General features: G+C 47.2%; 1 protein-coding gene across 1 annotated transcript in view; it reads left to right on the top strand.

Moving 5' to 3' along the window:
* ARID1B (AT rich interactive domain 1B (SWI1-like)) overlaps positions 1-14,676 on the top strand; it is a 528,266-nt gene that overhangs the window by 400,333 nt on the left and 113,257 nt on the right. Inside the window, exon 6 of the mRNA XM_006882755.1 lies at positions 2,392-2,481. Within this exon, the coding sequence (XP_006882817.1) occupies positions 2,392-2,481 (90 nt within the window). The remainder of the gene's footprint in view (positions 1-2,391; positions 2,482-14,676) is intronic.

The following is a 14,676-nucleotide window of genomic DNA, read 5'->3' on the forward strand; positions in this document are numbered from 1 at the left end:
TCACAGTGCCAAGAAGTAGTTTGGGTCTTACGGTTTTAGTGTTCTTTCATAGCCTTACTTCAAAAGAGTGGTTTATACCTGTTAATCTAAATGGAAAACCTTCTGTCCTCCCTGGCTGTCGCGGGGCATCTGCATGTTAGAGCTCTGTCTGGTGACAGTCTGAGGGGCCCAGATGTGGAGGAACAGGAGACACAGGAGAGGGTGTGGCTCGTCTGTGCTAGGGGTGCCTCATGACCCCCACCCACTGATGGTTGAGAACGCAAATCTCCTTTTCTCCTTACTTCTTGTTCTTGCCGGTAATCAGCCGGCTCTGGAAGAGTGAAGCCTTTCTCTGGGCTCCAGTCCTTAGACTGTTCTAGCGTGACTCCCAGGCTGGTGGAAATGAACATCTCAGGAGAAATATAACCACCGTCTTCTGTAGCCACGAGGATGGCAAGACTTTGACTCCCTGACTCTGGACAGGTCGTCAGGAAAGGACACTCTGTAGGAAAGGACACTGTGTGTAGGAGACAGAAGACAAGGACCCTCTTCAGGGAGGGGGACCAGCACAGTGTCCCCAGCGGTCAGCTCGGACATGCCGAGGGTCATGAGGACGGCAGGCACTGGACAGAGTTTCACTCTGATTTGTGTAAAGTCATGGGGAGCAGAGGTAATTCCACAGCACCTGTCCGTGAACAGCCCCTCATACACCTGTACACACACAGAGACACATTCACAAACATGAATACATGTGTACACACAGCATACACCTCGTGATCTTTCTACCCTCTCTACTGAGAGGAAGGGTGGAAGTTAAAATGCAGAAAGAGCTGGTGCACTGAAGGCTGTGCTAAATCCAACTGCCTTTTTCTTTTTTTGTGTGTGTGTTTTTTTTGTTTTCTTTCCATCTAAAAAAATAGACTTGAAGTTAGGAACTAGGAAGTGAGCTGAGCTGGAAGAACCGTTGGTGATTCTTACACTTAGACATCCAGTCTCCGGCCTTTATGGTTCATGGGTCCTCTTTATCCACAGCGTAATAGAGCGCTTTTACGTTATATTCCCAAAGGGTTACTAAGTAACAGAATTACTTGGTATCTGTTAGGCTAATAAAGGGGTGAAAGTAAGTGGAAGACACTGTTCCTGCCTGGGGGAACTTGCAAACTGAGCAAACAGCAAACGAGGGGAAACCTAACCCAAAAAAGTGTGTTTGTTATCTCAGCAGTAAAGGTCATGAGGTGTAATGTTCCTTCTTTTTTTCTTTTTTTTTGTAACAAACTTAGATTTTATTCTTTTCTTTTTTTAATTAATTTTAATGAAAGTTTACAGAGACTTAGGGTTTCCAGTCATTAATTGTTGCACTTTTCTCCCTGCCCACCCCCTCCTCCTTTAGTAACTATAAACCCTCCATTTTATCGTAGTATGTTGTTGTTGTTGTTATGTGCTGTTGAGTCGCCTGTGACTCATAGCAACCCTATGTACAACAGCCCTAAACTCTGCCCTATCTTGTGCCAATCTCACTGTGTCAGACACACCTACTTCCATTATCCCAGTGACAGAATCAATCCATCTCGTGGAAGGCCTTCCCCTCCTGCACTGTCCCTCCACCCTTCCAAGCATGATATCCTTCTCCAGGGACCTGTCCCTCCTTACAACATGTCCAAAGTATATTAGACGAAGCCTGAGAATCCTTGCCTCCAAGGAGCAATCCGGTTTAACCCTCTCCAGGATGAATCTGTTTGTTTTCTTACCAATCCGTGGTACCCTCAATACTCTTCTCCAGCACCACAACTCAAAGGCATCAATTCTCCTTCTATTCTCCTTAGTCATTGTCCAACTCTCTGATGCATAACAAGTGATTGCAACGACCATGGCCTATATCAGGCCCACCTTAGTCTCCAGAGAGGCACCATTGCTCTTCAGAACTTTGGGAAGGTCCCTCTATAATATATTATGTTTTTAATGAAGGTTTTCTGTTTATGCTAACTTCTCTAACTGGCTAATGACAGTGGTTACTAAAGGTGATTGATCTGATGTTGATTGGCTGTTCCTGTGAACAGTGGTTGACAGCCGTGCCCACCTGCCTGTGTAGAGTGAGACGAGTTTGGGTCACCAGCCTTAGGTTTTGTTAAATTCACCAAAGAAGCGCGTCGGGGGCGGCCGCTACAAACTGATTCCTATCTGTGTGTGTGGACACATTCAGTAAGAAGCTGATTTCTCTGCTGGTCTTTGGCTAAAGATGTTTATGTATTTTTTCCTTTTCACATTTGGGGGGGGAGGGTGGAAGAACAGCTCATACCTCAGAGCCGTGTGTCTTCCTGGGTGGTGGGAAGCTGTACCTCTTGTGACGAGAAGAGTGTCGCCCTTGCACCCTGCAGTATTAACTCAGCGACCACCCTTCCTCCTGTGTTCCAGGCAGCCAGATGCCACCGCAGCCGCCGGGCAGCCAGGCAGAGGCCAGCGTGCACCCTGCCATGAGCCAGTCTCCAATGCCACAGGATAGAGGTCAGTGTCGCTTCCCTGCTATCTCCACTGTGTGTCCAGTGTGTAAAGCTTACATGCATTCACTCTGCTGGCTGTCTGCTTGTGGTTTTTTAAAAAGGATATTATGTTTCCTTATCAGATGAAACAAGAGCCTACTGCTTAACATTCAAGGTGGAACGGGTAGAATCTTCCTTATAAATTTGCTGAAGTTTAACGAGGTGCATTTCAAAGCCCAGCGCGTGTCCCCAGCACTGTTGTTATCCGCCATCAGGTCGGCACTGCCTCAGAGCTGAGCCTCCACGAGGTCTTCAGAGGCTGTAAATGACCTGGGAGTTAGTGCCCATCTAGAAAGGGTTTATACTGAAGCAGGGTTGTACAATGGCTAAGGATTTGGCTGCCAACCACAAGGTTGGTGGTTCAAGCTCACTATCCACTCTGTGGGAGAAAAGAGCTGGCAGTTGGCCTTTGTACAGTCCAGAGCCAAGGAAGCCCGTTTGGGACATTTCTGTCCTGTATGGTAGGGATGAGTTGCAAGCGACTGAACATCGCACAAAACAAGGTAGTCTATGATAGTATAGTTGTGTAAGAATAACTTCTGGCTTTTTGTAGAAAGACTGCAAGCCTTTTGTTTGTATCTATATGTTAACTATATAGCTATATCTGTATATATGTAGATAGATAGATAGATAGATAGATAGATAGATAGATAGATAGATAGATAGATAGATAGATAGATAGATGGATGTAGATAGATATGTAGATATCTATATATCTATATTGAGAGAGATGGAGGGACCTTGTATTTAAAAGTTGGACCTGAGAGTCTAGTGTTATTTTATGTTCTGAGTTGTACATTATGTTTGGAGAGTGGAGGGACGGCACAGGAGAGGAAGACCCTCGATGAGATAGACTGATTCTGTGATTTGGGTGGTGGGAATGAGTGTGTCAGAGATGATGAGGTTGGCACAGGATAGAGCAGCATTTAGGGCTCTTGTCCACAGGGTCGCTATGAGTCGCAAGCGACTCGATGGCACATAACCACAACAAGAAGTTGTACAGCACTCCTCTGTCAGTTTGCTGCACTGAAGTAATCTGGGTTTACTGTGATGCTGAAACTTGTGCCATTAGGGGTCAGATGGCATAATGGCTGCCCATGGTGGGCAGAGTTTGGTGGAGCTCCCAGTTAAAGGCAGGTTTGGAAGCAGGAGTGGTATCCTCTTCCTAAACCACATGCCTCTGGAAACTATGAACTTGGAGAAATGATGCTAGTTCTAGAAAGGCGTCAGGCCTTTTGTTCATAGGGTTGTTATGAGTCGTGCTCAACTCAGTGGAGATCAACAATGACAACACCACCACAGTGGGAATGAGTTGCAGGCGACTCAACATCACGCTAAACAAGGTAGTCTAACATAGTGTAGCTGTGTGAGAATACTTGTTTCTTCATTTGTGTACTGGTTCTAATGGAGTAAAATGTTGTCAGCTATCTGTCCTGTGATATTTCTAGTCAGATTTTAATATTGTAGAGCATAATCTTGTATCGGAGCTCTGGTGACCTAGCGGCAAGAAGCTGAGCTGCAATCTTGAAGGCACACAGTTCAAATCTACCAACTGCTCAGCGGGGGAAGGATGGGCAGTCTCCTCCCATGCAATTAACTGCCTCTGAAAACCTGCCGAGGATGGGTCGGTTCCAACTTGATGTACACAACAACAACAGTAACAGTCTTGTACAAGGAAGTTGTAGCATCCTAAAACTGGAGCCGACCCAGGAGATCACAGAGAGCATCTGCCTCACTTTGTACAGTGAGAAACAGCATCCCCAGGTCCTGGGCCTCGCTCATTCTCAGAAGCCAGGTGGGAAGAGGCATGAGTTCTGGCTGCTGGGCCGGTGCTGTTCGCTGGTGCAGAGAGAAGTGAGATTAGGACCCCTGAGCATCCGCATCGTCCCCGTCTGCAAATTCGAGGACCCCTAGCTCAGCTCTCCACATGCCTGCCACTGACATGTGGGTACCATCACCGTGGGGGACACCTGTCCTGAGTCTCCGTTTGCTCGTTCTCTGTCCCCTTCTCATCACCGGTGAAGATGCTGGTGGTCGCTTTAGTCCAGTTTGGTGAAGAACCAGCCCTTGCACCCTCTGAGCCTGTGCAAGAGACCCTGCCCAGTGCCTGCAAGTTACAGCTGCTGACTTCCTGCCTCTGTCCCACTTCAGAGAAGAGACTACTTCCCCCCTTCCCTTTCTTTTTCACACCAGCTCAAAGGACCAAAGGTGCCATTTTTATTGCTGATTTTTTTAAAAAATTATCTTTAAAAACACAAAGATGGGTTTCTGAATAAAATTTGTAGGAAAAAAAATTTGTAGTAAAAAAAAAAATTTATCTTTAATCCATTCAGAATTTCCTTGTCTGGTGTCAGATGGTCTAAATCTATTTCCTGATTGCTGATATTTAAAGGGTTCCTGCTATTTACAGGCATACCTTGTTTCATTGTGTTTCCCAGGTAATGGTATTTTTACAAATTAAAGGCTTGTGGCACCTTGCGCCCTGAGGTGTGCAGGCACCTTTTCCCAGCAGCGTATACTCCCTTCCTGCCGCCGGGTCACATTTTAGTAATTGTTGTAATATCTCGAACTTTTTCATAATTCTCTTGCACATTTCATGAACTGTCAAATAAACCCAACCCGCGACCCTCCAGTCAATCCTGAGTCATGACGCCCCTCCGTCGAGTTTCCAGGGCTGTGAGTTTACGAGTCTCATCGACGGCAGGAAAGAACAAGCAACTATGTCTTGGAGAAAGTTCGGTCAGAGAGCTCCTTGGAGACAAGGCTACTGAAGCTTTGTCTGACGTACTTGGGGCGTGTGGCTAGGGAGAGGGTTTCCTCCGAGAGGGACACCAAGCTTGGAAAGGACAGCAAAAGAGAAGACCGTCCACTAGGTGGACTGACATGCTGACTGCAACAGTGGGCACAGGATAGGAGAGAGTTCAGATCTTAGTTCATAGGGTCACTCTGAATCATACTCAGCGGCACCTAGCAACATCAGCAAGTTAAGAAAGTGCCCACCTTTTCCACTGGAGCAGTCAATAGATTCGAACTGCTGACCTTTTGATTGGCAGCACAAAATGCTACCCGCTATGCTAGGCCACCCAGAGCTCCTTTAACAGACTACATTAATGGTGTAAACGAAACTTTTTATGTCTCCATGCATTGGAAATCAAAGCCTTTATGAGACTCACTTTATTGAAACGCTGACCTTTTTGGGGAGGTCTAGACCCAAACCTGAACTGTCTCCAAGATCTGCCCGCCTGTGTGATTGTCATATGTGCCTTGTAGAGATGGTGCTTGCTTCTAATTCGAAATTAGGAGTTTGAAGTTGTTTTACATGATAAAAACTCAGCCCCACATTGATTTGGAGAGTTATGCAAATGAAAAGGTTAATTAGCCTCATCAACACAGCTTTGTAGGCACGGGGAGAGTTAGGGACAGAAGTAGTTTGTTCTGTGTACCTTTGCACATCTAACTTTGTTCTTAGAGTCTGGGTCTGTTTAGTTCCATTATAGAAGTTCTACAATATGTTTTAATAAAGGAAGAGTAAAAGATACTGGGGCTGTTTTGCATCAGAATCTCTTGAAGGACATGACTCGGGGAGCCCCGTCACAGGCCCTAGCTTGGGGTCCCTGATGCACTCGGTCTGGGGTGGGATCAGGCCGCTAGTATGCCTGATGGGCTCCTGGTAGACACCGATGCTGCCGGTCAGGGAGCACACGTCATCGATAATAGAGACAATGTCCGTAAAGTGGGGAGCTCGGCGTCTGTCCTCTGAACTCTCCTGGCTCCGTCCCCTGTGCCTCCCGTGTCCCCGCTGTCAGTGGCTGGCTCTGGCCCACTTGAAGATATCATGTGAGTTCATGGAACATCCTCCCAGCACCCTCTCCCCTGGGGCCTTGGCTTACACTGGCACTGCATCGCTGGATGAGGATGAGGAAGGTTGGGGAGAAAGGCTCGCTTTACGACAGAGCGTCAGCTCAGGCCAGACGTGGGCTGGTGCCTTCGTGTCGCCTCGTCAAGAGCCTGAGCCTCACTCCAGCTGCCAGAATCCTGTTCATGTTTATAAGAGTTAAAGGGTTCGAGAAACTCACAGCTGCCCCTTCCTGGGGTTTCCCAAGCTGTAGATTCAAGGGGAGGAGACTGCCAGCCTTCTCCTGAGCTGCTGGTGGATTCGAACCAGCAGCCACTCCGTCTTCACCTCTCCCTGTGGGCTCCCACACTCGTCCAAGGGCCGGAGAGCCCTTCTTTGGAGACCCTACAGCTTTATCATTTGTTACTGAGAAGAGAAAAAAGGTTCCGTTTCCTCCAGTGTCACGTGCCCAGCCCTTCCCAGTTGGTGTATGTTTGAGGCATTTGAAACATGTCAAAAACCGGTGAGGAGGACGCCGTCAAGGAAGACCCCTCGCCACTTTGAACTTATCACTTAAATGAATACAGTTCTGAGGCAGAAGCTACGACCCTGCAGCTGGGTGTTCACTGTTTTGGGAAAAGTTAGTGTATGGTAGCTACATTAGCAGTTTGGGTGATAAGTGACTATTTCCTTCAAACAGCAGATACCGATTTTAGAAATTGTTAAATAAGAATGGATTTTAATGAATACGTCCAGGCCCTCTGAGAGAAAGTGCTGGAGACTTCGTGTGAATTCCGATTTAATAACTGGATGACCCCCTAAAAATGAAGACTTCTATTGTTGTTGTTGTTGTGTACCGTCCAGTCAGAACCATTTCATAACTGACCGTCCAGTGGGTTTTCAGAGGCACTGAGTCACATGAGAGGAGATTGCCCATCTTTCTCCGGTGGAGCAGCAGTGGATTTGAACTGCATGCCTTTGGTTGGACAGCCCAGCTCCTTACCACTAAGCCACCAGAGCTTCCCCCTTAAAGCATCCATGGTCTGATACACTGCCATTCATTCATTAAACCCTTTCAAGATAGGGAGCGTGGATGCAGAGAATATGACTTCGTTATTTGTCAAAATCTGGGAAGAGACGTTCACTCTCAGAAACATTTGACCAGGTGTTTTAAAGACACACAGAAGTGGCATGGGTGCCGAGGACAGTACTAGACAGGCTTCTGTCCTGTCACTTAGAGGGGGCTCCAGCCACGTAGCCGGACACAGTGCTAAGTCAGACCAAGCAACCCTGCGCAGGAAAGTCCCCATAGCTGATGCTCAGGCATTGAAAAGTAATTCAATTTCATTTATGCCCCGACAATTGGGCTTGTTCCCTCTCGTGGAGGAATGGTAAAAGAAGTGACTAAGAACAAGAAGAAAGTTACTGGGTAATTGTCTTCCACAAGTGTATTATCTCTCAGAAGGTGGGAAGGACTTTGCTTCTGTGGTAGATAAACATGTCGAATGGTTTTTTCTTTCTGTCTGGTGTTTTGTGTTCTAGTGTCTTCTTTCCTAGCTAAACCACCCAGTGTGTTCTGTAGTTTATTCTTGGGTACGTGGTAGGTAGCCTGCATCCACACACATCCTTAGGCCACACATAGCACTCGGTATTACAGGGAGATGGGAACAGGGGGAACGCCACAGGGCTCCCCGGCCCTGACCAGACAGGCTTGCTTGTCCGTCCCCAAGCCCAGGAAGTGGGGTTCGTGCTCTGCTGACAGGCCTTGTAACCCCGCTGAGGAAGAGCTTAGAGTAATCTCTGAGCCCCGTTGTTTAAGAGACTGACAAGCAACAACCCGTCCTTGGGTCAGAGCTGCACTAGCAGGCCCAGCCCTGTTCTCAGGCCAAGGGGAGAGCAGCTGTCCCCACACAGGACCTCTCTATGACCCCCTGTCCTGTCCTGTGACTGGTTAGTGGTCTTCTTACCTGGTGGCAACAGTCTTTGAGTTCTGTCCCTGGACCTCAGTCATCATACGTGGAGGGGAGAAGGTGGGCACATCTCTCTCACTTCTCCTACTAGTCCAGGTGAGTTATGCGTCAGTGTGTGCTCAGAGTCTGTCATGGGGGCCTGTCTGCCGGCATCTTCATTCTCTGGAGTGCCACTCCCCTCTCCCTGCCCCACCACATCCGTCCATTTCCCAGTTAGAGGTCTCCTGTCTGTGATGTGAATGAACATAGTTCAAAATTTTCCGTCTTCATCCTATGGTATTTTACATATTTGAGGTTGTTTACTTGTATTTGTTTACTTGGTTTTCCTTGTTTACTTGTATTTTGCAAAGCCGGACAGTGAATAGGGATGATAGAGAGAGAACTGATACCTTTGAGCTGGGGTGTGGAGAAGAGTATTGAATATATCATGGACTGCTAGGAGAACAAACAAGTTTGTCCTGGAGAGAGTGATGCCAGGCTGCTCCTTGGAGGCAAGGATTCTGAGGCTTCATCTGACATACTTGGGACATGTTACAAGGAGGGATCAGTCCTTGGAGAGGGTCATCATGCTTGAGAGAGTGGAGGGACAGCGCAGGAGGGGAAGACCTTCCATGAGATGGATCGATTCAGTGACTGGGGTGGTGAGAGTGAGTGTGTCAGAGACAGTGAGGTTGGCACAGGACAGAGTAGTATTTAGGGCTCTTGTATGTACGGTCGCCGTGAGTTGCAAGTGACTCGACGGCACATAACAAAAACAACAACAACTTGTCTTTACTTTATTTGGGGTTGAGTTTGTTATTTTTTTTTTTTAAGGGAGCTTTAAAACCTTAGTTTTTTTTTTCTAGTCCACAGCACATTTCTTGCCACTTGTTTTTCTGTTAATGCAAATCTGCTAGCACAATGTTTATAGTACTCTGCTGCTGACCAAAGGATTGGCAGTTCAAACCCACCAAACACTTGGTTGTGAGAAAGCTGGGACAGTCTGTGTCCATGAAGATTCAGCCTTGGAAAGCTGTGGGGCACTGCTGCTCTGTTTATCCGATTCCTGAGACGTGGCATCAACAACTGTGGGGTTTTATTGCTATTGTGGTGTTAAGTTTGCCACCGATAGTGTTCATACAACAACATAAGCAGTTAAGTGGCGTTGAGGGGCTACAGCTCACGCCTGAGCCCATTGCTGCAGTCACTGTGTCAGCCCGTCGCTTTGAGGGTCCTCCGCTCTCTTGGTGACACTGTACTTTCCCCAGCAGGATTATCTTTTTCCAAAGGCAGGTTCCTCCTGACACCTGGTCGGAGGGTGTGAGCCCAGCCTTCACGGCCTTTCCCTCCCAGGAACCACGCAGGTGACACTTCCTCCAAGACAGACTCGCCTGTTCTTTTAGCTTTAGCGGTCCACGCATGTCCGGTTCTCCTCGCCAACACCATGATCCAAAAGCATCAGTTCTTCTTCTGTAACAACCTACAGGTTTTACAACAGCATCTACAGTTGCTGTTTATGTGCCTTTCTCAAGAAAAGAAATTATGCTACCCAAGGTATTAGAAGGAATACCTCAGGCCTGGTCTAAATTGGTTTTTTGTCAAACATTTTTCTACAAGGTATAGACAGCCCTGGTCTGTCCATTTGCTGGACAGAGGTAACTCGTGGTTGCTGTGATGCTAAACACTGTGACCCTGACGTGTCAAATGTGTTAATAGTTACTCGTGGTGGAGCTTCCCGATTAAAACAAGCTTGGAAGCAGGAGTGGCATCCACTTCCAAATTGGCTTGCCTCCAGAAACTCTATGAACAGTGCTCAGGCCTTTCGTTCATAGGATCGTCTACAACTCGACAATGCTTAACCACAACAGTAGTGTGGAATACAAGAAAAATGTAGTCAACTAGTTTAGATTTGTGTTATGCATTAGAAAAAATAGTTCTTAACGGCTATATCTTAAAATTTCCAAGGAGCCATAGGAAATGGCTTAATTAACATGCCAACCTCTTTTCCAAGACAACTGGGGTAGGGAAGGGGGGACTTGAGAGAGCTGGGATAGCCATGCTAATAGATAAATAAGTATAATTATTATTAACATTAAAATGATCACATTTTTTAACCCCTATAAAATGTTAAGCTTAATGAAACTAGCAAATGCCCTCTGGTTTATTGGATTAGCAATTAGGTGCAAACATTTAAAGAAGGCTTATTTATTTGGACAGATGTAGAGAGGTCAGAATTAATTTTTTTAAAACCTTTTAATTGAATTCCCTTTTAATTTTCACAGTGGTGTCTGGTTAAATATTCATGCAAATGCTGACGGTTTTCTGAAGGCCTGAGCTCAGTCTGAATTCTCCAAACCAGCAGAGATGGTTTAACCCTTTTCATCTCGGGGAGCCAGCAGGGACCGCCGTGGTGCAATCCCACCGTGTTTGAATAATTAGAAGGTGGTAATGAGGCTTTAATTAGTCCTTGAGATATGCTGAGGCAGAGCTGCACACAGCCTTTCCTTCTGGACTGAATAGGGCAGAGCAGAGGTGAGCCGCACCCAGGTCTGTGATGTGACGAGACATGTATTCCGTTGCTGGAGGCAGTTTGTTGGCACCATCCTGGGCCCGTTACATCTGCACAGAAGGCTTCCTGGGTGAAATCTTCCCGAATCCTTGACAAGTGGCAACGCTGACCTTCATTCTCCACCACCTTGCTGACCTGCGTGAGGTCCTTTCATCGCTGCCTGGGGTCTGCAAGAAGTGTGCCCGGTGGAATGCAGCCACTCCGTGCCCTGGTGGAGAGGGGGCTTCCACCAGTGGAACAAAGCCTGGATCCAGTCTACGGGGTCAGGCCACGGGGCAGAGGAGCTGCCTGGGGCACTTCTGTCCACTTCGGATAGTTGACCAGTCAGAGCTGGGCTCTTGACAGCTAGAGACAGTGGTCCCTGAAAATAATCTCCTCTCTGAATTCAATCTTCACAGAGTGGTATTTATCAGTGGGCAGATTTTTATAAATAAATAGAGCTGTTATCCAGAAAAAGTTATGTAGCAGATGGGGTGTGATTAGGCGCCTCGATGTTCTTTTGTGCAGTTCCACAAAAGGTGAATCAGAATGTCTTTGCTTTAAAAAGGCTGCGATTTCACACATAAGCGTTTTATTACACTGAGTGAATGACTATGTTTTCATTAGTCTCCTCTATTAACCCCAAATGTTAAATGTCCTGGCATGTTTTAGCTTGTTTTCAAAATACGAATCCCTTGCCAAATTCCTAGTCACGTTCTACTAGCCAAGGGCACATCTTTCTCTTTTAATACTAGGTGTGTGGGCAGTGGGTGGAATAAAGTGCTTAAAATAAATCTGGATTCTTAAAGTGGGTTAGAATAAGCTTCCTGAGGCCAGGACCAAGTCTTGTTTAAGCTCAGCCTTGTGGGGTGAACAGCAGAACAAAGTTTGTAATAGAGTTGGATACACCAGCTTAACACCAGGAAATAAGCTTGGACACCCATCACCCATTTAGCGACTTCAGATCCTTCCAGACCATTGACCCTCTGGACCTCTGCTGTTGAGTCTCCTCAACTCCTCTGGGCCTCCCCCTCCCCCAAGGACAGAGTTGGCCTGCCATGGGGGCTTTCTGCCCCTAAAAGCTTTTGCCAAATAAACCACTTCATCTTTGTCTGAAAAGCAGCTGCAGGATTTGAACTGCTGGCCTTGAGATTAGTAGCCACATGGTTATTGCTGTAACCACTATGCTACCAGTACTCTCTTCCAAACTACAGAATACTCACAGAATAAAAGAGCTGTTCTTAAATTTCTTAAGCTTGACTTATGTTGTTGTTGATTGCCGTCGAGTTGAGCACGACTCAGAGATCCTATGAACAAAAGGCGTGAAGCCTTTCTATAACTGTCGTCATTTATCAAAGTTTATAGTTTCCAGAGGCCAGCTTGCTATATAGTATCAGTCTATGTCATTTGCTGTGACATAGACTGTTCCTAGTATAACACTGATTTGAGCTGATGCCAGGTTCATGCTGTCACAGTTCCTCCCCTTCAGTCTGAGGTCCGCAGCCAAAGGCTTTGCTGGGGACCCCCACCCTCACCTCCACACAGACCCCTCAGAGCCCAGGACTGGCTGTTGCGTTGCTGTCAGGTGCCGTTGAGTCAGCTGCAGCTCATAGTGATGCTCTAACCACAGAACGGAGCCACGCACCGTCCAGTACCACCACCCTCTCGGGCTCTGCTGTGCTCAAGACCCTTGTTACAGGCACCGTGTTGATCCATCTGCGTGAGGGCCTTCCTTTCTTTCATTCACCTGCTCCTTTTTCAAGCCTGATAGCTTTTTCCAAAGACCGGCTGCTCCTGACACTCTCCCTGAAGTATGACAGCACAGTCTCGCCACCTTGGCTTCTAAGGAACACCCTGGCTGCATTCCCAAGACAGATGTGTTTATTCTTTCAGCGTTTCTTAGGCTAGTCAGCATTCTTCGACAGCACCGCGGTTAAAAGGCATCGATTGTTCTGTCTTCTTTATTCATGTCCAGCATAACCTATAAAGCAATTGGAAACACCATAGCTATCCAGACGGAAGTAAAGAAAAACTTTGGAAATATTTCCCTCCTACCCAGCTGCTTTTATAATCATGTTGTTGTTGTTAAGTGCCATCGAGTCGTAGGCGACTCATAGCGACCCTGTGAAGGAGAGTCCTCGACGCTTGGGTGCCTTTCATCCTCTCTCCAGATTCATACGGTTTCTGCAGGCAAGCTATTACAGAAGTGGATGCCACTCCTCCTTCCAAGCTTGTTTTAATCAGGGATCTCCACCCCGCTCTCTGTCTGCATTGGGTAGCCAACCATTAACACATTTGACACCTCAGTGTCACGGTGTTTAGCCTCACAGCAACCACAAGTGACCGTGGTACGGCAAGTTGTACACCAGGGCTATATGACCTAGAGGAATATCTGAACAAAAGACAGGCCCAAGGACAGCGGATTAAAAGTCACCCACCTTTGGCTTGGTAGCATTGCTTTCTGTCCACTGGGCCAGCTGATCTCTCTCTGTGTTGATATTATTGTTGTTAAGTACCGTCGAGTCGCAGGCGACTCATAGCAACCATATGTGGACCAAAAATTGGTTTTAAAATGTGCCTTTGCATAATGGCCATGTTACCTCGCTCGGTAAGTGCTCCAGGGAGGTGGACACTGCTATCCGTGGGGCCCTTGTCCTGGCCACGCTCTCCTTTGTCCCTGTGCAGCGTGGCCACTGGGGAAACAAGATCGACAAGCCACCCAGTGTTCCCTGCGAAGTGCCTGGGCCGCTGTGGCTCTCTGCTGCTCTGCTGGTGCACCTCATCCCTGCACCCCGAGGCACTGGAATCGTCTCGGCCCGCACGCCCAGGAAGCTGCTGCCGCTGATGGCTAGAATTGACTGCTGTACCTCAGTGAGCAGAATGGGAATCCCAGAGCACGCAATTGTGCTCATGTGGAACCTGGACCGAATGGCTGTTGTGAGAACGGAGCAGGGGAGCACTGCATGCTTTGGAATGGGGAAGGGAGTGCGCCAGGGTTGTAGTCTCTCTCCATACCTATTCAGTCTGTATGCTGAGTAAATTACCCGAGAAGGTGGACTCCCTGAGGAGGAGTGTGGCATCAGGATTGGAGGGAGACTCATCAGTTACCTGTGTTATGCAGATGACACAACTTTGCTTGCTGAAAGTGAGGAAGACTTGACACACTTGTTGCAGGAGATCAAGGAGTGCAACCTTCAGTATTGATGGCATCTCAATGTCAAGAAAACAAAGATTTTTACCACTGGACCAGTAGGCAGCATTATGATGAATGGAGAAGAGATTGAAACTGTCAACAGCTTCATCTTAACTTGGATCCACAGTTAACACCCTTGGTGCCAGCAGTCAGGAAATAAGATGCATTGCACTGGGAAAATCTGCAGTTAGGGACCCCTCTAAATTATTGAGGAGTAATGATGTCAGTTTGAGGACTAAGGTGTGTCTGAGGCCGCAATCTTTCCGATTACTTGCGATGCATCTGAGAGCTGCATAGTAAATAAGGATGACAGAAAAAGAATTGATGCCTTTGAGCTGTGATGTTGGAGAAGAACACTGAACATCTCCTGGACAGCTAAGAGAACAGACAGATATTCTGGGAGAAGGTGTAGCTGGAGTACTCTTTGGAGGCAAGAATGATGAAGCTTCATCTCACACACTTTGGGCATGTTGCTAGGAGGTTCTATTCCTTGGAAAGGAATATGATTCTGAGAAGCGTGGAGGGTCGGCAAAGGAGAGGAAGACCCTCAGCGAGGTGGATGAATATGGTGACTGTTGCAGTAGGTGTTTGTGTGTGAAGAAGTTTGAGGATGGTGCAGGGCAGAACAAGGTTCG

This window comes from Elephantulus edwardii, unplaced genomic scaffold, assembly GCF_000299155.1.
Source record: "Elephantulus edwardii isolate Elephantulus edwardi_28Jun2011 unplaced genomic scaffold, EleEdw1.0 scaffold00024, whole genome shotgun sequence".
NCBI classification, from domain to species: domain Eukaryota; kingdom Metazoa; phylum Chordata; class Mammalia; order Macroscelidea; family Macroscelididae; genus Elephantulus; species Elephantulus edwardii.